At 41.1% G+C, this 23,778-nt stretch overlaps 1 protein-coding gene across 1 annotated transcript in view; it reads left to right on the top strand.

Annotated features, from left to right (window-relative positions):
* The window catches only part of ADARB2 (adenosine deaminase RNA specific B2 (inactive)), a 301,943-nt gene that overhangs the window by 240,461 nt on the left and 37,704 nt on the right, over positions 1 to 23,778 (top strand). The window contains exons 4-5 of the mRNA XM_058831907.1: positions 2,050 to 2,164; positions 17,722 to 17,890. Coding sequence (XP_058687890.1) covers positions 2,050 to 2,164; positions 17,722 to 17,890 — 284 coding nt within the window. The remainder of the gene's footprint in view (positions 1 to 2,049; positions 2,165 to 17,721; positions 17,891 to 23,778) is intronic.

The raw sequence follows: 23,778 nt of genomic DNA, 5'->3' as shown, positions 1-23,778 counted from the left end.
CCATTTAGGAACTGTCAAACTGTTCTTGATAATTTTTCTTATTTTTCATCTAATTCTAGTGTGGAATTTTGCATGCATCTCCCAGAAAGGCTTTATATGCCTCTTTTCTTCTTCTGCAACAAGACAGCATATTTTATTCTGTGTTATATTAAACTGTATTCTGGGCAAATGGTTTGTTCCCAGAACAGTACCTTGGAAAGCTAGGTTTAGAGAAACAAAGAAAAATTATTTTGTCAAAGAAATCCTATCCTCTATGTATTTGAGCAAATTGCAATCACTTACAAGGATTGTGCACAGAAAAAAAAATATTCCAGATCTTATGAGAAGGGATTTGCCTAAGTGTTATTATGTTTCATTTAATTAGATTTTTTTTATATTTGCCATAATAATGTTTTAAAATTAAGCTTAATTTCCACAACAAAATGTAGAAACATATGGTGTACAGCCTGCAGAGGCACTTAATGGCAGTAGCATTACTGATATTTATGAGTTAGAACCTGCTTTCCTCTGAAAAATAGCTGTGTGTTCTCCCAGTTTAAAACAGTGTTTTATACCAACCTTGTTTCATCGCCACTAACAGTTTGGGGAGGAAAAGAATAAATATGATCTTCTTAAATACATATCCTTATTTCCACGTGGCTGTGGATATTTCAGAGTGAGGGGAGTTGTGTTTCAGACTCAGGCTCTCCTTCATGTGTGCCATGAACATAATGAAACCAGGTGAATTAAAGGGGGCCTGTTTTACCAGGACCTCCCCCAGGTAGCATATCCCAATATCAGAAAAAAAAATGGAATTGTTGTTTGGTTGAGCCACTTTTCCCAACAAAGGCACAGTGACTTGGGGCTAGCCAGATTTCAGGGCACCAGGAGGTCTCTGTCAGCACCCCAGAGTAAGCTCCAGCTCCCAGGAGCTGCTTCCAGAAGGATTTGTAGTTACAGCTTGGTTCTTTACAAGAAATCATATGTCTGAAAAAAAAAAAAAAAAATTCCTTTGGGTGTTACTTTTTTATGTTCAGATTTGCAAAGCACTTTAAGAACAACTCATGCTCACAGAGTGTTCCACTGACTTATCTCTAGTATATGCTTGAGAGGCTCGGTGCAAAACAAAGTGCAGAGATTAAGTAAATGAAAAGATACCAAACATTGCAGCAGGGAATCATTCCAAGTTGTGGTGTTCTCAGGAGCACCAGAGCTGGTTTAGGTTCATGCTCATCCATGCAGAGTCTACAGAATTCACTTTTTAGACCTTTTTAGCCTGTTTTGTTTTAGTAACCATCTTCCCAAGACTCTCCCTGGTGGTTGGCCTGAGAGTTCAGACCACATACTCTCCAGTGCCCAGTCCATGGGAAAATTTGACCTTTCAAAAAGATGCCATGCTGAGGAGGAGACACGGCAGACCAGTCCCTCCCAGACTACTGCACACCCATGAACTGCAAGCAACATCTTTGGCAGGTTATGCAAGCAAAGATTCCCCATCATCCCAGTGCCTGTCAAGGTAGAAGCAGGATAGATCATGGTTCTCCTCTGACAGATTCCTGAGCTGATTGCTTTGCCTTAGTAGCTGTGAGACATTAAAAACTCACTTTGAATGCAGAAATAGGTGGTTTTTACTGATAAACCAGGCCTCAACTCAGCTCTCAGTCTTCAGTGGGCTATTGGAAATTTTCAGCTGGCTCACAGAAATGACTGGTTTTGTAGGACACAGGTCCACATCTTTAGCTTACTATAATAAAGTGCATTAAGTTCCTGTGAGCTGGTGCTGGACCAATGTCTTAAGAGCCTGGAAAAAGGTTCAGCCTCTAACTCTTCTCCCTTCACCCCCAGTCCTAGTTAACATGGGTCTCTTAGCTTTCATGCAATTAATTTTGCCATTTCTGAGGGTGACGTAGGAAGTTGAAGGAGGGATACTCATTTTATCTTTGCTCAGATAAGTGGTGTTTAATTCTAAAGTGGACCTCTCAGCAGCTGACATCAGGTGACTAATCTGCAGAAATGTCCAGGTTCCTCAATCGAAGAAGTGAAAGAATTCTTTCTGACTATCTCTTTCAGGATTTTGCTGACTCCGTATACCAAATGGTTGCACAGAAATTCCAGGAGCTGACAGACAATTTCACTTCCATGCATGCACGCCACAAAACTCTTGCAGGCATTGTGATGACCAAAGGTAAGGTATTCTCTCATTTATTTTCCTCTGGCATTTTTCATGACTAAGTAATACATTATTTACCTGGTTCACAATACTGAAGGATGACTTTACTCCTACACAGAAAAATGAATAATAATGCAGTGAAAAGAAGCATTAAATATTTACACGTCAAGTAAGTTCACACAAAAAAATATTGGCAATAGAGTTGAAGATTTAGTCGTAAATATGTTGCTACATTTCTTTGTTTACAGGAAAAAATGCAGCCCTCTCTGATTTTTCATTTCCTTACAGATGGGGGAGGGAACTACTTATCAATAAAAGTAATATTTATTAATTACTTTCTTAGGTGTGGAAACAGCAAGTTCTTGTTGTACAAGACGACCATAAAATTTGTTTTAGACTGGCAACAGAAACAAATGTGCTTTCCAGTCAAAAGAAACAAACATAGAGTATGTGTAATTTTAGTTCTGCTCTTCTCTAGCCATGGGAGATACTTATACAGCAGGGCCAAAATTTGGTGTTCACTCCTGTTAAGACTTAACTGATTGACACATACTATGTGGAAATCTTTAGTGCTTTGATGAAATGGTTGCATAGATGGTCTTTCTTTGCAAGCACCCCTCAGCTGGGGCACCTCAGTATTTATGAGTATGTCAGCAGTGGAGACACTTCCATAAACTTCATTCTCACTCTGACACACGGAGCAGTGGGTCCAGTACAGAAAGGAGGGGATAAGCTAGGAGGGGAAAGGCATATATAATTCATCCAGGCATGTCTCACTCCTTTCAACAATTACATTAGCTAGATTCAATAGGGACAGTTGTGAATATTGCAAGACCGCAGGATGGAGACAGGATTTTCTGATGGATCTTTTCCAGCCACAGAGCCTAAATGCAGACAAGATTTCTGTGCTGAGCATCTCCTTTCTGATGTGAAAAGAGTAAGTAATCATATTCAGTACGAAGGAAAATAAGAAGGAGGTGTGATTGACTTTGGGATGTGAAAGATGCACACTAGACCCAGCATACCAGCTGCCTTGTCATTGTCAGATTTCTTGAGTGTGGCTCTCATCAGATTTAAACAATTTAAGTTTATTTAGAGGAGCTCTTTCCAAGTAAAAGCACAAGGAAGAATGTTTAAATATACTTTTTATAAGAAACTAAGCTCCAGGAGCCAAGAACTGTTGCTTTAACCACATTTAGGTGGAGAGCACAGGGGAGGTTACACTTACTCAGTGTAAGAATTGTAAGAAATGCCTGTGGGGATTTCATCCCATCCTACTTTGTCAAAGAACTACTCTACATTCTTTAGCCCAGGTCTAGACCAGCTTAATAAAGCATGATTGAGCCACTGCAGCCTTATTTATGCACATCCAAAGAAGCAGATTAAAGACCCACAGTATATGAGAAGAACAGCCACTGGAAGGAGTCATAATTCCCAAAGTCATGGCTACTGAATGCATGCAGTGCTAGGAGAGAAAAAGGACACTCCCAGACTTTCTTAGCCTTTCTGTGCAGTTGGAGCTATGTCTCTCCTTTAGGGAAGGGCTGAAAATGACCTTATGCTGTTTGTTTCTTTTGGTGGATCCCATGCCCTTAGTGGGATTTTACAAATTTGTGTTTTGTATTTCATCTTAGTCAGCATTAAGACAAAGTATAATTTTACTTACGCTCACAAACTATTTCCCTCAAGGCTTCTTTTTCAATTCTGAATTCCCTCTGGTGAATTTGTTCAATCTGTCAGCCATCCAATTTGTCAATATTTCACTGGTTTTGTGGAACCCAGAAAAGAAACTTGCAGATATAAGGTGATTCACAGAAGATGCAAAGCTAGAAACAGCCTTATCTTAGTATATTCTCCAGGAAGATTTGAGTTCTTTCCAGCACAAGAATCTCAGCCAACCAAGGCAAGATGAATCATCTGCCATTTGTGTCATTATTTTCTGCACTAAAGTTGTAGATTTGTGGCCTCTTCTCCACCATCATTCCCAGAAGCAGCAAGGAGCTCAACACACACTTTTCAAGGATGGCACAGGCAGGTTTTCCACATCAAGCAATCAAATGAGTACCAATTCCCTGTGTTTTTAACAAAAAATTTGGCAGAAGCTGTCTTAGATCTCGGCAAACAATTTACTAATGACATCAACAAAAACATATCTGGAAATGTCTTGTTGCATTCAGCACCATAAGGGACAAAAACTGATTTGTTTTTACCTTCATTTCAATTTAATGTCACCCTGACTAGAAGCAGATTTATCTGTGCTTGTACAATTTTCAGGCAAAGCCGGTAAAAAGCACAATGGGTTTCTGTGATAACTGCTGTTAAGATAATGCAAGATGTCTACAGACAAAAGAGAAGTGTGCTAGATTGGTTTTCTTTTTCTGAACTCTGACATTTTTTCTGTCATTTCAATTTCCCAGGGAAACCAAAGAGAGTTACATTTGGCTACTGTAATTGACTTATGCTGTAACACCCGGGGCAAATTCCAATGTGTAAGAAAGCAAAAAAAATGTGGAAAATTATGTTATTGACAGACTGAGAATGTTCTGCAGTAATAAATTTCTACTCAGTGAAACAGGCAGTCCAAAGCATTTAGAAATGCTTTGCTCTGAATTGTGATGACAATTAAAATCTCCATGCTTTTTTGTGAAGGTAAGTTTTCAAAACATTTGATTAGCAGACATCAAGATAATCTTGAAAATACTGGCCTAGGCAGGAGCAATTTACCACACTAGATACCAGCTGATGTGATTTTATCTGATGTAATACAATAATTGAATATAATTATAACTAAAAACCTTACATAACTGATCTTGAACTAAATGTTTCAAAAGATTGAAGCATTTAAGAAAATTATTTAATAGTTATAATGTATAATGTTATAATGTATTTGAAATCTACCAGTCCTCTAACACATTCTAATTTTGTTGAAACATTCAGAGAAGATTGTTCTATTAAAAATTGTTTGATCAATTCTAAGAAAAATTGTTTAACAAGTAAGACAGTGCATTCAAATCTTCCACATACAGCAAGCTATAATCCAGATACTATCTTCAAGTAGAAAAATAAGTATACTTGTTATTGTAGCGTAATATTTATATGAGGACCTAGGCTTTACTGCACATTGACTCTCCACTGTAGATCTGCTGATTTCTCTGAAAATATGACAAATTCACACATGGTAAATTAAGAACATGAGCTCACCTGTGTAAAAGACGTTCTGGATAACACCATGTCAAACACAAGCCATCAGCTCAGAACTTGCATCATGTTTTGCATTAGTGTCTAATACACAGTTGGTAACACCAACATTTTGGCTATTGCTGGACTGTGCTTGTAAAGTGTCAATACTTTCTCTCTCTCTCTCTCTTCTATCCCTACCCCCAGCAAGTAAGCTGGAGGTGAGAAAGAGGCTGAGAGGACACAGAGCCAGGACAGGGGTCCTCAGCTGATGGAGGATCTCTTGCCACAGGACACTGTGCTCAGCAGTGAAAATTTTGGGAGAGGGGAAGGGGGAGATAATTTGGTTTATGGCATTTGTCTTGCCAAGCAACCATTAGCTATCATTATACCAATCCATTAGTTTTGCCTTCCTTCTGTTTCTTCCCAGCCCACAGAAGAGTGGAATGAGCGAGAGGCTGTGTGGGTGTTTGGCTCTTGGCCAGTTCCAACCAATATTTCATTTCAGCAGCAGCTGTTTCTTGATGTTTCTTGTTGTCAGGAAAAGATGACCCATCAGCTCCCCATCCTTCTGTCTCTCAGGTGCAATTTGGGTATCTTATTTTGACTCACTTGTCTACTGTATCTTTCTATTAAAAAGTTTTCAGGGAGAAGTAGTTTTCAATATTGTTGTTATTGTTATGTCAGTTGATACACTTAAAAAAATAAAGGGTAAGCAAGCTATTATTGTCTAACACGAGTCAACGTGTGTAAAAGCAGAGCACTGTCACATGCTCTGGCTGATGCCCAAAGTCACAGATTGTGGGGTGACAGGAGGAGCCCCTGTGGTGCCAGCACAGGTCACCAGGCAGGGCAGCCACCTTTGCCAGCACTCAGGGCACTGAGGGGACAATGTGGCAGTGCTGCCTGACCCCCAGAGCTGCCAGGTAAGAAATCCCAGGGCAGGGCAGAGCAGGGTGGGAGGTGTGAGCCTCACACTGTGTGCTGTGATCTAGAGGCTGATGGTACTCACACTGTTTATTGGCACCACAGAGAGAGTTTGGCCTTTGCTCTACCTGAAATCACCAGGCACAGTAAAGAATTCCTGTCACTCAGTAAAGAGATGATCTATTATTGCTGAGGTCCTCTTTGCAAGAAAAAAACCTCCCATAATCATTAGGGACAAAATGAAACTGCTATTTAAACACAATTTTCCCCTTTGTGTTTGACAAATCTTAGCAGTTTAAATACTGATAGGAACTTTTTGTCATGCTTTCTGTTAAAAACGAAGCATTAAGAAAGTTCAGTCCTTTTCACAGCAGTGTAACATTCATAGAAAAAGATTATGAGTTGATTACTTGCTTCAATTTTCTCTCTTCTATATATATATTTTTTTTTTTTTAAGGCTGACAATCATTTTGATGTTAAAAGCAAATTATGAGGTCTTCTCAGTTATTCTGTGTGAAATAAAGATGAACTGGACAAAAGAGCCCTAAATAGAAATTTCATGCTGTGATAAAAGATGGGAAATTATCATCCGTATCTCATGGAATGGATCTTAATCATTGCTAAGTGGAATAACAGAAAAAAGTAAAGCTGACAATATGTCTCCATGGCTCTTTACAGTCACATTAAGATTCACAAAGCCTGACGTTTAAGTACAATCAGAAATACTGCTGTCCAATTGATTTCTAATCCTTGGTAGGAGTAGGAAAGTTGCAAAGCAGTAGGATATAGAACATTCAGGCCATATGTAGAATGTCAATCTGCTCCATCCCATGCTGCACTCAAGTAGCCAAACCAGTTAGAGAAATGTGAACAATTTACAGAATAGTGTCCAGAGAAGATTCCTTCAGGAAGAGAGGCACAGGAGTAATTTAGGTGCCCAGATGGCATTTGCATAGTTAGATAGATGCTAAAAGCCTTGTCCCAGTGATAGTCAGTGTTTCAATGAGAAATCAGAATTGAGTGCCCAAACTCCTGACATCCTTTTGAAGACCTCAGAAGGTCTCTTCACCTGCTGCTGCCTGATGATCTTAAGGACATGGTGCAAAGTCATTTGACATTCTTGTATACATTATTTACTTCTTACATATGCCAAGGTTGACAGTTAATCAGTAAATGATAGTTTTTCTCAAAATGTTTTAAAGTAGGTAAACAGATATGTGGTTAGGAACCATATATGTCACTCTTTCTCAGAAATCTGGTTTTCTCTGCTTATAAATCCTAAACCAATAATCTCCAGATTCTATCTAAATAGTTTTGAACCCTTTAAGACTATCCTTTTTCCACAGCTGCAGCTCTATTCCTGGATTTTGTACTGTGCACCTAGAATGGGCATAATCTCATATTCCTGCAGCTCAAGAGACTTAGGTTTCCAAATTCCAGCTCAAAGGACATATGAGGTTTTGCAGTTAAAACTCTGGCCCCACCAGAGCCATCACTTCTATTAAAATGTGGATTTAGGCATTGTGAGTACTCCCCCTACCAGAGCAACTCAGTGTTTCTTCATCATTTCTGTTAAATAAGGCCTAAGAACAAAAAGTAGTTGAAGAGAGATGGGACCCAATCCTGCAGCCTTGCATAGAGTAGGAAAGAAACAGGTTCAGAGACAACTTTCTAGGCCAGGTTATAAGTTTTGCATAAAAAAACAGGGAGAAATGTTTGCATCAGCTGGGAATAAGAATCAGAGCTTCACTTTTGGTGATGAGCACCCTAACCTGCACTCACACAGCCTCTCATTGCTATTATTGTTTACCTTAATTCCATCCTCTTAGCTGTTTGGTGGCACAGGTTCAGAAAGAAGAGGACAAAACACCTCTCTCATATCAGTGGTTTCAGGCCCTTCCACAGGAAAATGACCCAAATGGGAAGGGAATTGAGTCCTTCACTTTTCACCAGCTGAAGCAGCTGTAGGTGTCTCCAGCACCTCTTAATGCTGACTTCTGGGCAGCTTCAGCTCCCCACTGTGCCCACTGGTTACTCTGGTTCCCATCTCTTCTCAGATGCTGAGCCTTTTTACCTCCCTGAACATTTACTGCTCTGGATTTAGTTTTCTGTTCCTGCTGCTCAAACTATTTTTCTGGTTGAAACACCTCTCCAAACCTGGATGCAGACAAGGCCCTGGCTCTGTGTCACATATAATTGCATTGGGCAAGAGGGTGGGTATAATAATTAGCATAAAACATGGAAATTAAAAATAGGCACTTCTGTTTCCTAAGTGTGTCAAGCAAGGAGTTGGCAAGGTCAGACTTTTCATTCTGCTCTGTGATAAGGCAAACTGGAAGCTGTCCCAATGTCAATACCAAGAGTGCATCTCACCCTAAAAAAGGAAATTTCTTTGGTGAATAAAGGCTTGGAAACCATTGTTTTCACTTTACCTACCTAGTAAAACACATAGGAATATCTTTTTAGATGAAAGTACACCAAAAAATACAAAGAATTAAAAATTATTTTTTTTTTTAATTTTTTTTTTTAAACCCACATAAAATTAAGTTCCTCCTGCACTTAAATGCCAAGATTCATATTCAGGATTTCATTCTTTCTCATACAATTTAGACTCTTACTAGCATCTAAAACTGTCAATTTATTTAAATTTATTTAAGTGTCAGATACCAGTGGCACAGCATTTATTAGAGAAACACAGATATCTGCAGTCAGGACATGGCAGGAAAGTGCAGTTCAGTCCTGTTTTAAAACTATGAATTATGTGCAAACTCTTCTGAGGACAAAAAGAGTTTTCAAATTCACATGAAAGGAAAAAACCCTCAAATAACTTTGATTCTGCCACTATGAATTTAGATTTTTTTTATTTTTTTTTTAAATCCACAAGGATATGGTATGGGGGTGAAGCATGCAGGGGCCTGAGCTGACTGACCCTCCTCCCTCTCTGGATTTCCAAAGCCCACACTGAGGAAAGGAAGGAAAGGTAAAGGGCACTGGTGCTCACAAACACAGCTCTGTCTCCTACTGCACTCCTCAGAAGCAAAGCTGATGGGATTTCATCCTTTTGGTCCACCAAGGAGAGGGAAGAAATGGACCATAGAAATTAGAACTAGGAGAGACCACTAAGTCACCCAGTCCATTTCCCTGCAAGCATAAGAATGTTCCCAAGTGCTCTTTCCAGTCTAGATTTAAATTAATCAATTAACAATGGGGCTTTCAACACTTTTCACCAACTAATTTTCACCAGTTATTCAGCCTGACTTTTATTTTCTTTGATGTCATCTCAGGACCTCAGTTCTGCTGCTCTAAATTTAGTGCCAACTTCTCTCCTTGGAGGTTGTACCTTTCGGATACTCAGAAACACGCACACCATGTTCATAGTTTGGATATTAAATCTATGTACTCTCTCCTGCTGGGTCACTCTTCTCTGCAGCCCCCAGAAGTCTTGCCTTTGTCTTCTGATTCCCATCAACTTGGGCAAACTCCTCACCATTGTTTTCCACACTGGAAATCCACCTTTGGAATGAGTTTTAATGGAAAGACCTGAACAAAAACACCTTGCAAAATGGATTAGCACGAGAATCCTTTCTCAGGCATCCCCTGATGCAAACAGTACAAAATGGGCTTGTGTCAGAAAGCGATTTTTGTTTCAGAGGAACTGAATTTGCAACTTATCTACAAGTGCACTCCCCACCCCTCCCCACTCCCATGGGTTTGGGCAAAATTTACTGTGCCTGGCTGTGAAAGGAGAGCCACAGCCACTGTCAGACAATACCCTGGCTCTTGCTTCCAGCACAGCGGGGTCAGAGATCACGGTAGAGAGGACTGTGACTCTGTCCCTGCTCCTTCACTGATGGAGATGAAGAGCTCTGCAAAGAATAGCTTTCCCTAGGCAGCACAGTCACAGGGAGGATTCCTCAACACATTAATAAGGGAAGAAAATATGAAGCTCTCAGAGCCCCCCCTACACCCCCTCTTTCCACAGAAATGCAATGTATTCAGTTACACAAAACCCACATTTTGTTGTAAGGAAAGGAAATCCCGGTGCAACTTCAGTGTTTCAAAAACGGTTCCATTTATACACCTAAATATCTGTAACCTCACTGCCAGGCACTTCTTTGTTCCTATTATTTGCTAGCTGTGTATCTGCCTTTTGTTCAGACTTCTGCTATTCTGTTTCCTAAGCCCTCAACATGCTTCTTCCTTCCCATATTTCAGTCAGCTACTTCAGATCAGCTGCTCCCATCCACCTCAGGGGTGTTCTTTGGGACAGTGTGAGCTAGGGGTTACAGCCAGGGTGTTCACTGAAGTCCCAGGTTCCTGTTTGTCACTGAAATTACCACAATCAAAACCACAGGTACAATAGAAAATGGAGAGAAAAAAAATGAGCTGCAGCAGTCCTTATGGCTGGCAGATAAATGCATACTGTGAATTGATACTTGCATACTATTAATCATCCCTGCTGCACACAGTTCTTCTCTTATGGCTGCACATTTTTTAATTTTTTTTTTAGTGATGAGTGTGGTTTTGTTCTCCATGCAGAGCTGGGGACAGCAGAGCTCCCTGTGTCAGGAGTGCATATCCTACATCAAAACTGAAGAGCAAGGTACACCATGCCACACACCAGCCCCTCAATCCTCAGCTCCCTCCTCGCACACACATCTTGATTTCACTCCTCTTGAAGCCTCAGAATAGAGGGGGTTGTAGATGCATCACCAAGTTGTGGGGAAAATGGACTGATGGACCTGGGTAAACACATCCCTCACTTCTAAACTTAGACCTACCCCTCATGTAAGCACTAACATCCAGGGGCAATGGTTCCAATTGCCAGGGAAATGTGTCCTTTCCCTGGGTTTTTGAGGAAGAAGATGGGGAGAAAAGCTCTTTGCCTCTTTGGCAGTATTTTCTGTGGGACATTGCCCACTCCTGAGGTGGCAGGCAGCAGCCTGGCAGCACAGTGCCCACAGGGCTCTTCACAGGTTCAAGGATCTGCCTTGGGACACTGGGGTGCAGGACTGTGCCCACAGCACATCCCTGCAGGCAGCTTTTCCAGCATCACTGCCCTTTCATGTCTTGACTATCTCTTATTACAAAATTAAAGCCATTCTAAGAATGTGATAGGGCTGCCAGGGAAGAAGATAAGAGAAATAATGCAGGACTTGTCAGTGCTATGTAACATCAAGAAATTTTCCTTCCCTAAATAAACCTGAAATGGAAACCTGAACTTATTCAGCTGTAAGTAGAGTGTATTAAAAAAAAAAAAAACCACACCAAAAACCTCCTCTGTGATCAGAGCTCAATTAAGCTGCCTTGAAAATTATTCCAAATACAGTTTTTTCAGATAACAATAGACAATCCTTTTGAATGATTTGTTAAAAAAGGTAAAGAAAGAGCATAAAATTATTGCTTATCAGAGAGAGAAGCAGCACCATTTAAAATAACATGAAATTGTATCCCATGAATTATTCAGAAGGGCTGATGTTACACTATCATTATTTCTGGCTTTCCTTTTTACTGCATTGCATTTTGTGTAAGTTGTCTCCCACCCAATAAAAGAGATGTGGGTTTTCTTAATTAATCAAACCTGATTTTTCTGATTATTTTTTTCTAATTTAAAATTAATATATTTCGAGCAGTGAGCTGTCTTCACAGTGCCATGCTGAAGAAGAAGATAGATTTCACTACCGCTAGCAGGGTCTAAAACATGCAGTGCAATATTCACTTCCATACTGACTGGTGCTTCTCTACGTGTCGTGCCAGCTGCTGAGAAACCAAAGTGTGATCCCAGTTGTATTCTGGCATTAGCAGTTGTAAACTCCATCCTGTTCTGTGTGAATTAGGCTCACTGAAATTCACAGTTCTCTGATACACAGCCAGTGTGATTCAGTTTGCTGATTGCAGGTACCAGTCTGCACCTCTTGCAATTACCTCATAATTTTGATTTTCCTTTTCCAACACAAAATTATGCAAGGCTACAAACTCATTCTTATGGAAGGTCCTAATGATCACAGCCCACTAGAAGAGTAACTCTCCTAAAATCAGTGGAAGCATTGACTAGACTAGCCAAAACTCACTTGTTTTATTGGTAGAGCTGTGTCACCAAGTGGATGAGTGTAGGCATTTTGTGTTTATGGCCATAGCTGACTTAAAAGCCCAGCTCATAAGTGTAGTTTGTCAGCCAGTTCTCCACATCCAGCTTATCTGCTGAGAAAACCTTCATATTTTTGCTTGCTTACTCTCTCTTCTCAACATCTTTCTGAATCATTTCTGCTGCAAGCTCTGTGGCTGCAGGCCTGGTTTTGGGAGGTTATGTAGGGAAGACAGCCCTGTCTGCTTTCTGTGTGTTGTAGTTCAGCTCAAGGCAAAATGACCATCCTTGAATATACTAACATTGATACAATTATCCTTAGTTGTTGTGGAGGAAAAAAGCTGAAAAATTTATCTCAAGAAGTTTAAACATAAGGGGGGAAAATGTAAAGGCCCTGGATTTCTTGCCCTCTTATTATTTTGGGAGTTTTGATCAGTATTTTGCTGCTAGGAAAAGAAATCTTACTAAGAGCATATCTCCACAGGTTTACTTCTTCTGGCTGTCTATAGGTCTTCAGAGTTCATAAGAGAAGCTGGCAATACTGAGATGTAGTGTAGACTATCAAAAAGCAAATATCTAAACTAGGCCAGATGAATCACTTCCTAGGAAAATTCCTCTCCTTTGACTATAAAGAGAGTCTACAGCAATTAGCTCAGCTTCAGACATCTAAACTCTGGTTATCCAGAACAGCTGAAATGAATTCCCTGCTGGTGTCAGCAAACTGGAAATGGCTTATAATAAAACCCAGTTTCTTTTCAACAGCTCAGCTATGGCATGAAAGTCTGCACTATCACTGACAGACAAAAAATGAACATGGGGGATTTGAGGTTCCCCCTGCCTGGCTGTGAGAGGAGTTCCTGCCTCTAGACCCAGGATGGGCTCAAGCTTTCAGCAGAGCACCAGAAAGGATTGTTACCTCACTGGATCATTAGATTGTATCTGTGATCAAAGGCAGTGTGCTATTTATGTGTACAATTTTGTTTTAAAATGCAATTAATTAATTGACAGGATTTGTCAAGATAAATTGTAGTGAATTCCCTCCCTGCTCTCTCAGCTGTCCTCAACAATAGCGTGTTAGCCAGGACACAGCCACTATGCTGACACAGCTTCCCAATTTCCTTTCCCCTGCTCCATTTCCTTTTCAAATTGAAAACTATTAGAAGTCTTTAGGCAAATAATAGAAACGTAATGCAGGTGCCTGTTATAGGTCGTTCTCTAGTTACTTCTAACCTAATGTCTCCTCAAACATTACTTTGCAGAAGGCAGGGAGGGTAGGAAATGCCTCATGAGCTCTGACAACCAGCGGGTCAGGAGTTAAGGTCACAGTAATGCAGCCCATTTCTCCTTGTTTGTCAAATAACCTGAATGCAGTTGCATCCCTGGATCCTTCACCTGAGATTGGCTCCCCTCAGTAAGAACATGAGTCTTGTGTGGAGCAATCTTTGTCCTGGGTCAAACCCTGCTGCACAGCCCTGAGCAGGGTAGGTGCCATAAGGCTGCTGGTGCCAGTTGCTGTTCATGTAGGATTCTGCCACTCACAAAGCCATAGCTTTCCCAGGCATGGCTTGAGGATGTGCACAGTCTGGATCTGCTGCCTGTCTGAGGTTCAATTAATCAATGTTTATGAGGGAGCTCGACTTTCATAAATAGAAATGACTTGAGAAATTTGAAGTATTCTGCAAGCAAAATAAAATAGGAAGTAAACATTGATAACAAGAGTTAGTAATTACTGGTTTTAATGAAAAATAGACAAACGTAAAGAAGTGCCTATTAATTCTGAATCACTGAAGCAAATATCTAGGCTCCAGAGCTGGAAATGCTGCCTAAAATGCCAGCGTGATTAGTCAATGCTAAAGTCTGCCTTCATCAGCTAGGCATCACGTCCTCCTTTCAGAGAAGAATTCCTCCCATGTTCACTGGCAATAATATCAAACATTACACAGGGGATAAACCTCCAACTCTGTGTATGTACCAAACAAGGCATGCAAGAGGACAGCCTGTTAGCATGTATGCTCCTGAACACAGCGGACAACTGTCAGGTTGTTGGAAGTATTTCTCATCATGCTGGGTGCCCTCACAGGCAGCATTGAGCAGTGCTACGCTGGTCACAGATCACTTTCTCCATTTGGCTCCCCAGTGAGGTGTAAATATTTCAGAGCTAATGCATAAGTCATGTACACCTGGGTTTCCAAGTGCCACAGCAGTGAGACATATCTCTTGGGTATTTCTGAGCATAGAAGAGCATGGATTATTTTCTGCAAATGGAAAATACATGGAGATCTTTAATGTTTAACACAGACTGCTTCTGCAAATTCTTGGAAGCCATTGCCTCCCAGCCCCAGGCAACATCTAAGTGATGTTCTGTAAGCACATGAACCTTGCCAGGACTGGCAAACACCCCTGGCTGTGTCCACACACAGCTACCTATTGGGGCCCCTTATCACCGAAAGCCAACATGAATTGGGTTAATTCACCCAAACGTGAGCACCCCGAGCACACTGGCTATTGCTGTGCAGGTGGACATTGTGATAGCAAACAGCATCAGAGGGATTCATATTATTGCTGCATTTGACAGGTGTTGGGTGCCTTTCTGTTTCATTCATTGAATAAATCCAGACCTTACAGAAAATTCTGAGGGCATTCACCAGCTTACCCTCATCTGAGAAGAGAAAAAGAGTTAAGTTTATTTGTGGGTAAAATGATTGAAAAAATAAAAGACATCACACTGTGTACTGGGCTGATTGGGGGATGAGGAAGGTGTAGATCCCAGAGCAGGAGGGCTTACCCAGGTGGCTTGCTCTGTATTTTCAGAGCCTGGTGCTTTGAGCACGAGGTGAAGGGGGAGAGGAGGAGGCACACCAGGGGCATGCTAATGTCAGGAGAAGGAAGCAGTTGGTCTCACTGCCCTGAGAAGCAGTATTGACAGAGGTCCTCAGGGGCAGACAGAGAGGCTCACGAGTTTCTGTAGGAGGGAATTGCCTCTCGGTGTTCTCCTGCTGTGCTGAGGTAAATAAGGCTCTATCTACAGCAGTAAATAAATAACATAGAACAAAAAAATAACTGATTCTTTTCATGGACCTTGCACCCAAGGAAGATATTACATACTGTTGAAGAAAATATACACTGCTTTTTGAGATGCTGAGTGGGACTCAAACACCTCAGTGGCAGGCAGTGGTCCATGAAATGTTTGATGTTAGTCCATGTGAAAGACACTGTTAACTAGATGGACATGTCACTATCTAAGATACCTATTATTTTTCTCATGAAAGCAGTGACCCTAAAGCAAAGCAATTTTAATGTACAGACTATAAGCACTTTTCTTTGTAGGCAACGAGTAATTTTTCCACCTCAACTTTTTACCTAGTGAAAAAAACAGAATAAACAAAGACTTTTTCTTCTCTCCATTTCTCCCATCTTCATTTCTTGGGTTTTCAGCTCTTTTTTTTCCTCTCCAATAAATACTCCAGAACACTTTTTTAGGGCCACATCTATAGTGACAAATAGAGATTAAACTCTCAGCAGAGGCATACAGTGATGTGTACTTTGTCACTAGTACCTGTAACAATTTCTGTATGAGACTCTCACAACCAGGGACTCAGATGTGATTGACTGAATTTTTCACAATACTTACATCTCTCCTACAAATGCCACAATGCTGCAATGCCACATCACTACTAAACCTTTCAATTACTGATGTAGCTTTTGTATTGATAAAGGCACGAAATAATTTTGATATCATTTGCAATTATATTCATTAAGCATGGCAACAGTGCTACAGCACATCATCCACTACTAGTCACAGTGCTGTGTGGAGATTATGAAGGGCTGTTGATGGTATTTATTAATTGGGAAATCATTGGCAGCATCAATCCTTTTGTTTAAAATATTATTTCCTTCTCCATTCAGTTCTTTTGTCCTTTAACACCAATAGATTTTATAAGGGAACATGGCCCCAGACATGCCAAACCAAAAAAAAATCTCTGTGATTTTTCCGTTTTTCTGCTATTCAATAGACCTTGTAAGAGGAAAATAATATTTTTGCTGACTCTATAAAATTATTCCTAAAGCTTTTCTAAAGCTAAAGTAATACCACAGAAACAGCATCACCACGGCCCACAGGAAGATTGTTTCCTTCCTCCTATGGGTATTTGCAGTCTCAGACCTGTCTTCATCACTGACTTGTCACATTTTAAGGTCTTGATTCAGTTGCCAAAACACGGGCATGTGTTTTCATTGAGCCTCTTCATGGATTTCCATGTGTGATGCATGGGAAGTGTGCAGAAGCTCCTGGACTTCCCAGACAGCAGGCAGATGGTATGCAGGACATCAAGGGCATCCCAGGTGACACTACCTGGGCACAGCCACACCAACACCAACAGTCTGAGCCAGTGCTGTACTGTGCAGGTGTTTGCCTACACTCAGCCATTGTGTCAAACACAGCCCTACACTCAGAGGCTACTTTGGCACTTCTAGAGGAAGCACCTATCAGGCAAAAAAGTTATTTTTCCCAAGAGCTGCTCCCTTTTTCTTTGATATTTAGAGAGATGAGTCCTGGGATGTGTTTTTCAAAAGATAATTTCATTTTGGGCTCAGTTCATTCTAAATTCTACTTTGAAATTGTCCACAGGGCTGAATGAGCTATGTTTTAGAGTGAAAGCCAGGTTCTGTTGAAGTCTCTAAGCATTTCACAACTGACTCCAAATAAATTAGGATTTATTCCTAGAAAGTGTCTATCTGGACCAAGTAAGGGACATCTTTCAATTGTCATCACCATTATGTGGAGAGGCAACAGATGAACAAAGCTGGTCTCAGTGATAAATGCTCAATCCCTGAGACCACACTGAAAAGAGCCCTGATGTAGCTGCTCTTGGAGAAGCTGAAAGGAAACTGGACTAAAAGTCAAATCTGTTGGGGTATTTTCTTCATGATTTTTAAAGAGCGGCCCCAGAAGTTACTTCTATTTTACTTAGTACTTAGAGGGCAACAGGAATGAAACCTAATATTTTAGAGAGTATGTGTTCCCATCAGAAAATGTCTTCAACAGCTCATAAAAACCTGGCCATTTATCAGCACTGCAGGAGTTCTTTATTGCCTCCCTACAGCATATGCTCTGCTATGATGTAGTTATTGATTTAACAAGTAAACTTCACGGAGAGCTTTTATCTTGGAATTAGAAGCAAGACTGAAATATAGACCTTATTATTCTAATAACACAGAGATGTGAGATTCCTGCATATTCCAAAGGCCATATCATCACCTTAACGAGCATCCCATTAGGGCTGTCTGGCTGCCACATCAAAGCGTGCGCTGTCAGGGCTCTAACAGCCATGGTATCATACTCACCCCCAGCAATTTCACAGCACTTTTGTTTTTCTTCCTACAGGTTTGGACATCAGGCAAGCTCAGGTTATTGTGCTGTCATCGGGTACCAAATGTATAAATGGGGAATACATAAATGACCAAGGGCTTGCGGTCAACGACTGCCATGCAGAAATTGTGGCAAGAAGGGCATTTGTTCACTTCCTCTACTCACAGCTGGAGCTACACTTAAGGTAACTGAATTCTCTTGATTTTTGGGGGCTGCTACATGGCCTTCAGTGGAACAAATCCATCCTCAAGACAACTGAATTATTTGTTTCTTTATGTCATTTTTTTCTGAGTCTTTCAGTGATGAAGGAACAATACACTGCACAAAAAAAATTGAGAGTTAGGTAGTCCAAAATGTTGGGTCATGAGCTGCTTTACTTCAGCTGATTCTCTTTCAGTAGCAATTAGATATGACTCATAAAGCTGGGCTTTATGAAGCCTGATGATTTTGTACAAATCTTTACTTGCAGGCTTATTAGCATCATTCACTGACCAGAGACTTGAAGGGAGTCATTTTGCTTAATGCAGCCATTTTCTTGTCTTTCCTTGCTGCTGCTGAAAGATCTCAAAGAAGTGATTTATTGATCATTAATGTCTTCATTGACTCACTAGAGAACCAATGAGTGTTAACTGCACAGTAAACTTTGTGCCAAAGTGTTAAGATGCTATCACTCACTTCTTCTTTATGATGTTTTAAAATGTTATAGCATGTATAATCATTACAGTGGAATTATTGTTTCTGTCTTCAGCCAAATCCACCCTGTTACCATTTAAATGGTTAATGGGTCATACACTGCTTGGAAGATAGCAGTAAGTGGGGTACCTCAGAATGCTGTCCTTTTTCTGATCATATCTATCAACAATCTGGAACAGGTTATGTAGTGCTTGGTTATAAGCTTTGCAGAGGACACCAAAATGTGGGAAGGACCAGTCACTATGCTTGAGGGCTGGTCTGTCATCCCAGCAGGCTGCAGGGATGGGAACTTTAGCAGAAAACTTAGCAAGGACAAATGCAAAGCCCCACACCAAGGAGGAAAGAATGACCTTCCTCCTTTCCACCAAGAAGGAAAGAAATCCAGGCTGGGGAGCAGGCAGGGTTTGTAAGCAGACAGGAAGCAGGACATTAGCTAGAGGTGTGCCTAACAACAGAGAGGGTCAGCAGGATCCTGGGAAGCATGAAGAGTCTGTCAAGGGATGTGTGCATCCACTATTAACCAGCACTCATTGCACCACATCTACAATACTATGTGTAGTTTTGGGTGTCCCAAAGGAATGATGCCAACCATCTGGCACAGGCTCAGCAGAGGCTACCCAGAGTCTCAGGAGCCAGAGCACTTGGGCTGTGTGGAAGTGCTGACAGATCTGGACCTGGCCAGGCTGCAGGTGGGATGGCAGAGCCAGCAAAGCGTGTCAGCAGCACAATGGAGCTGACACCTTTACCAAGGTGTGCTGTGAGAAGGTGACAGACCAGAGGCACACACTGAGACAAGAGAAGCTCAGTCTGAGGACTAATTTTTCCCATGGGGATAGGCTAGCAGTGGGACAGGTCACTCAGAAGGGTTGTGAAGTCTCCCTCTTGTCATGGACATTTTCAAAATCTGAGCACAAAGAACCTCAAGCAACCTGTCAAACTACTTTGAGAAGGAGGTTGGGACAGAGATTTAAGGTCCTTACCAGCCTGAATTATCCTATGATGTGAAAACTGAGCAGAAGTGAAGCTGAGGTGACATCATATAGAAGGAATGAAGAAATTAAGGAAAACAAACAAATAAACCTCTTTCTCTATCGGTCATTCTTCTGCCCTCCATTCTTGAGTGCAGATTCATGTGACTTTTTCTGAAGGCTATTAAACTCAGTGCAAAAACTTTCTTTGGCTTCAGGTTTTGCATCAGGTCACAGACACAAGGGTTAATCTAAGCAGGATTGTGTGTTCTTGTAAGCACCTGTAATACTGTTGCACCTAAGCAACAATAACAGGAATAATGGCTATTTTCACTTCAGGCTGGAGCTGAAGACAAGAGAGTATATTGAGTACATGGGTTTGGCTAACAAAGGAGGACAAGAGCACTGAAGGGTTAATCAAAAACAATATTCTCTCTATTTCATTCTGAATTGCTTTCAAGTTTACATTAAATTATTATGTTTTCAGCAGTGTAGGAGCCCTAATACTTGCTTTGTGCTATGGTCTCTTGGGAAACAAGTGCTAACACTGTATCTTAAACTATTGTATTGATCTACCTCCCTAACATGTTCAGTCATATTATTATTTTATTTGGATCAATGTTAACAACCTTTTGTTAAGAGAATCCTCAGTGCAGCACGAGCTCTGTTCACCATAACTTCAAATCATTTTCTGTTCAGCCAAGACCAGGCACCACCGCTTGTCTGACCAGCATACACCCTAAAAATCTCAACCACAATTGTCAAGGCTAAGCACCTTTGAATGACAGAGCTGGAGTTATTGTCAAACCAGATTCTGCTTCCTTAAATTCCATGGGAAAGCAAAACTGGGTGTTATGATATATTCTTCAATTTTAATATTTGTTGCTACACACAGTTTTTGGCCATCATTGGGAACTTTGTCATTTGGTGATAAATTGGGGGGGGGGGGGGGGGGGGCGGGGAGGGGTGTCAAAATAAAGTAAAAAATTCATTTTCTGCACATTGAAATCATATTTGCACCTTTTTCTCTGGAAAAAAGACATCTCCTTTTCACAGAGAAAATACATGATGCTGCCACACAGCTATAAGGATGGAGTTTTTAGGACAGACATGGTAACTCAGCTCCCCTGGGACTACCTGAACACCATCTCCTCAGGCTTGGGGGAACACACAGCTATTGTAATGCATTTGCATTAACCTGGCCCAAATTAAACTCCTCTCCCAGGCCAGGCAACTGTTGTACAAAGTCATTAATTAACTGAAACCAAAAAGATGGTTTTATTTTGAGAGCATCATTCTTGACTCACAAAACATAAATTTTCCATCATTCACTATGGAACAGGCAAGTTTGTTCTGTGGAAAGTATTTCTTATTTTCCACAGACCTTCCTCCCACCAAGCCTACCTGCTGAGAGTGGTCTCAGCAGCTGGATTTCAACCTTTAGGGTCTCCCAGTGCAAGAAATATTTTTCTGTGTGATGCTGTCTTTGAAAAGGAGTCTCTTTTCTGGAATTTACAAATACTAACATTCATCTCAGTAAAAGTAAAACACATACTTGGCTGAGTGTAGCATGAAGGCTTCCAAGAGCAAGGGTGAGCAGGCTGGAGAAAGCAAGGGCCAGGATGTAAAACTAATGGTGAGGAGACAGGGATTCACTGAATGAATTTATTTTGTGGCAGTCACAAAATCTGTGTCACACACAGATCCCCAAGATTCCTTTGATCAGCAGTGGAGAGAAATGGGCATCTCTGAGGTGGAACTCAGCAGACCTGCTCAGGTATCTGTTGGGGGTGAGATGAACTGCCATGTGCTGGGGCAAATTTTCTTCCATTTCTCTAAGGAGAGAATATGGCAACTTCTTCAAATATTTAAGCTGCAGAACAATTCCAAGCACAAGCCAATGTTGCAGCAATATACAAATTGCTTTTTTTCCCCTTCTCTTCTTATTGCTAGAAGAGGTGTGACTTTCCTGACTTTTCTTGGGAAAGAGTTCCAGAATGGGAACTTTATCCTCCCTAAGAAGCAAGAGTGACAAATACTTCAAAAGGAAACTTTCTTTCAACAATTCATTGTCTAGAGCTTGAGTTAAATAAAAGCTAAAAGCACAACTAAAACCTGTCAGCTTCTAACCAGTCTGATTAAAACCCTTAGCCCTCCCAGATTTCATTTTTATGACAACCATAATCCTCCAGTTCTCCAGACTTTCACGAAAGAGATGAGAAATAAGACATACATTTTCTGATGTTCAAAAGAAGGACAAGAAAGACCTTTTGAGAAGCTTTTTCTAAGAATCACCATCAAAAAGCACACAAATACGATAGTCTGATTCTCTTGCAATGGTGGTAGGAAAATTGACATAATTTTCAGTGGTATTATTTATACCAGCTGGCCAATAGGGACAAAAAGAAAATACAACTCTACCATTTTAAAGAAAAATAAAATTAATAGGGTATCTTTAAAATAAATCAGCACCACAGTAGGCTAGCTGCTGTAGTGCACTCTTCAGGTGCCAGGGAGATGATTTTACCAGAAGGTAAGCTCTTCCAGCAAGTCAGATGCAAACCACTGTTTATTTTATACATAAAAAGCAAGGAATAGTCCTAAACCAGTCCAGTTAAGTTATTTTTTTCCAGGAAAATCAGCTCTTGTTACACATCTACTAAGTCTGGTGTTATTTTCTCTAGGATGCTCTCTTGTAGTATGTAGTACTAGAAACTTCCTGTACATACAAATATTTACATGCTAAAAACTGCTCTTTTGCTTGTCTGCCTTTGTTTCACCAAAATGGGTAATATATATTAAATCAGAACCATGTGCTTAAGTATCTTCTTAAAGTCAGCTCAAAACATGGGCATGTGTTATGCTGAATAATGAACTTAAGCAAAAGATTAGAATTTAGTACATTATTAAATGTTCCTCTTCAATGAGCCTCAAATCCTAACTCCCACAGAAATTCATAACAGGAAAAGGTTTAGGGATGAATTCTGCTCTTTTAGCCACTGCCAGCATGCAGAAATGACACTTTAATGCCACCCCCTGACTGAATGGGATCTGTAGGCTCACTGTGGGCTCCTCTCTCCATTGCTTTGTGCAGGTTGTGTATGGCTGTGCAAAGGACATTGTAAAGAACAGCTGATGCAAACTCATTTCCCCTCTCACAGTTCAAAACGCCTGTCCCAGAGGCAAAGCACAAGGGTACTGGTGCTAGAGTAGAGATGACTTTGCAGAAGTGCATCTCATGCTTTACCTGGACCATTTTTACAAGGTCCCCCTGAGTTTTGAAATACACCAAACACCCCATGCACAAGAATCTTTACTAAGCCATGGCAGATGGTGTTGCAACCCAAACTTTTCCAACAATACTTGCTGAGTTTTGTTATGAAGCCTATTCAGCCACTGTGCAGGAATGAACCTCATGTTTGAGTTCAGCTCCTAAAAAACCATCCCAAAGGCAGGTCAGGACCCCATGTGATATGAAGAGCCTCAGTCTGCTGGAGGAGAGAGTCAAGCTGCCTTGCCCTCCAGCCCTGCCAACTATTTTTAGAGCAGCTGTCTATCACCCAGCCTGGCAGCCACACTGACCACAGACGCTTGTTGGTTCTCATAAAGAGGTAAGAGAGCAAGGTTAATCAGTGAAAAATAATGACCAGTGAAAAACAGGGTGGAAGCTGAACTCCTGAAATCCAGCCCAAAGCATGACTGCTCCAACCCTACATAGCAACTGTCTCCAAGTACTGTTAGCTGCCCCCCCACCCTCTGGTGAGATTTAATGTAATAATAGCAGGCATTTGGACTGCACAGCTCTGTATTCTCCCAGCTGATTTTGCAGTAAATTATTTAGAACTACCTGCAATTCCTCTAAAAGTCCAAGCAGCAGGACTTATAGAGATTTTATTATTTCAGAGGCTTGTATCAGGGCGATAATATAATTAGTGCAGTTGGGAAATTCCACCACAGCCAGCAGAAAATGAAGGAGCTGTACGTGGCAGCCCCGGCTCGGCAGCCGGTGTGACTCCCTGTCCCTGACAGGCGAGCTAATGTGCCTGTAAATTCCTCCTGACAGCAAACGCATCCTGGCATCAAAAAATGACAAAACACCCAAACCATGGAAGAGTGACAGCCAAACAGCTTCAATAGCACAGAGGCTGCACTGGGAGAAAACAGGCAGAGGCAGCTTGGATGAAAGCCAAGGACTCGCTCAAAGGCTGAGTAAAAAGCACCCCTGTTTGCACTATTGGGAGGCAGAGACAGGCAGAATCCGCCCTGGTTAATGGGCTGTCCTGTAGTGAATTAAACGGGTGGGATTCCACCTTATTAACAGCACCCTAGGAAAACCATTACCTGCAGGTGCTGTTCTGTTCAGAGATATTCCCCCAAAAAGACTCTTGAGTTTTTGAGGGAAGGACCAGGC

The sequence above is a fragment of the Poecile atricapillus genome, chromosome 2 (genome assembly GCF_030490865.1).
Source record: "Poecile atricapillus isolate bPoeAtr1 chromosome 2, bPoeAtr1.hap1, whole genome shotgun sequence".
Lineage (NCBI taxonomy): Eukaryota > Metazoa > Chordata > Aves > Passeriformes > Paridae > Poecile > Poecile atricapillus.
The sequence above is the reverse complement of the archived record's forward strand: the minus strand, read 5'-3'. Positions and strand labels throughout refer to the sequence as shown.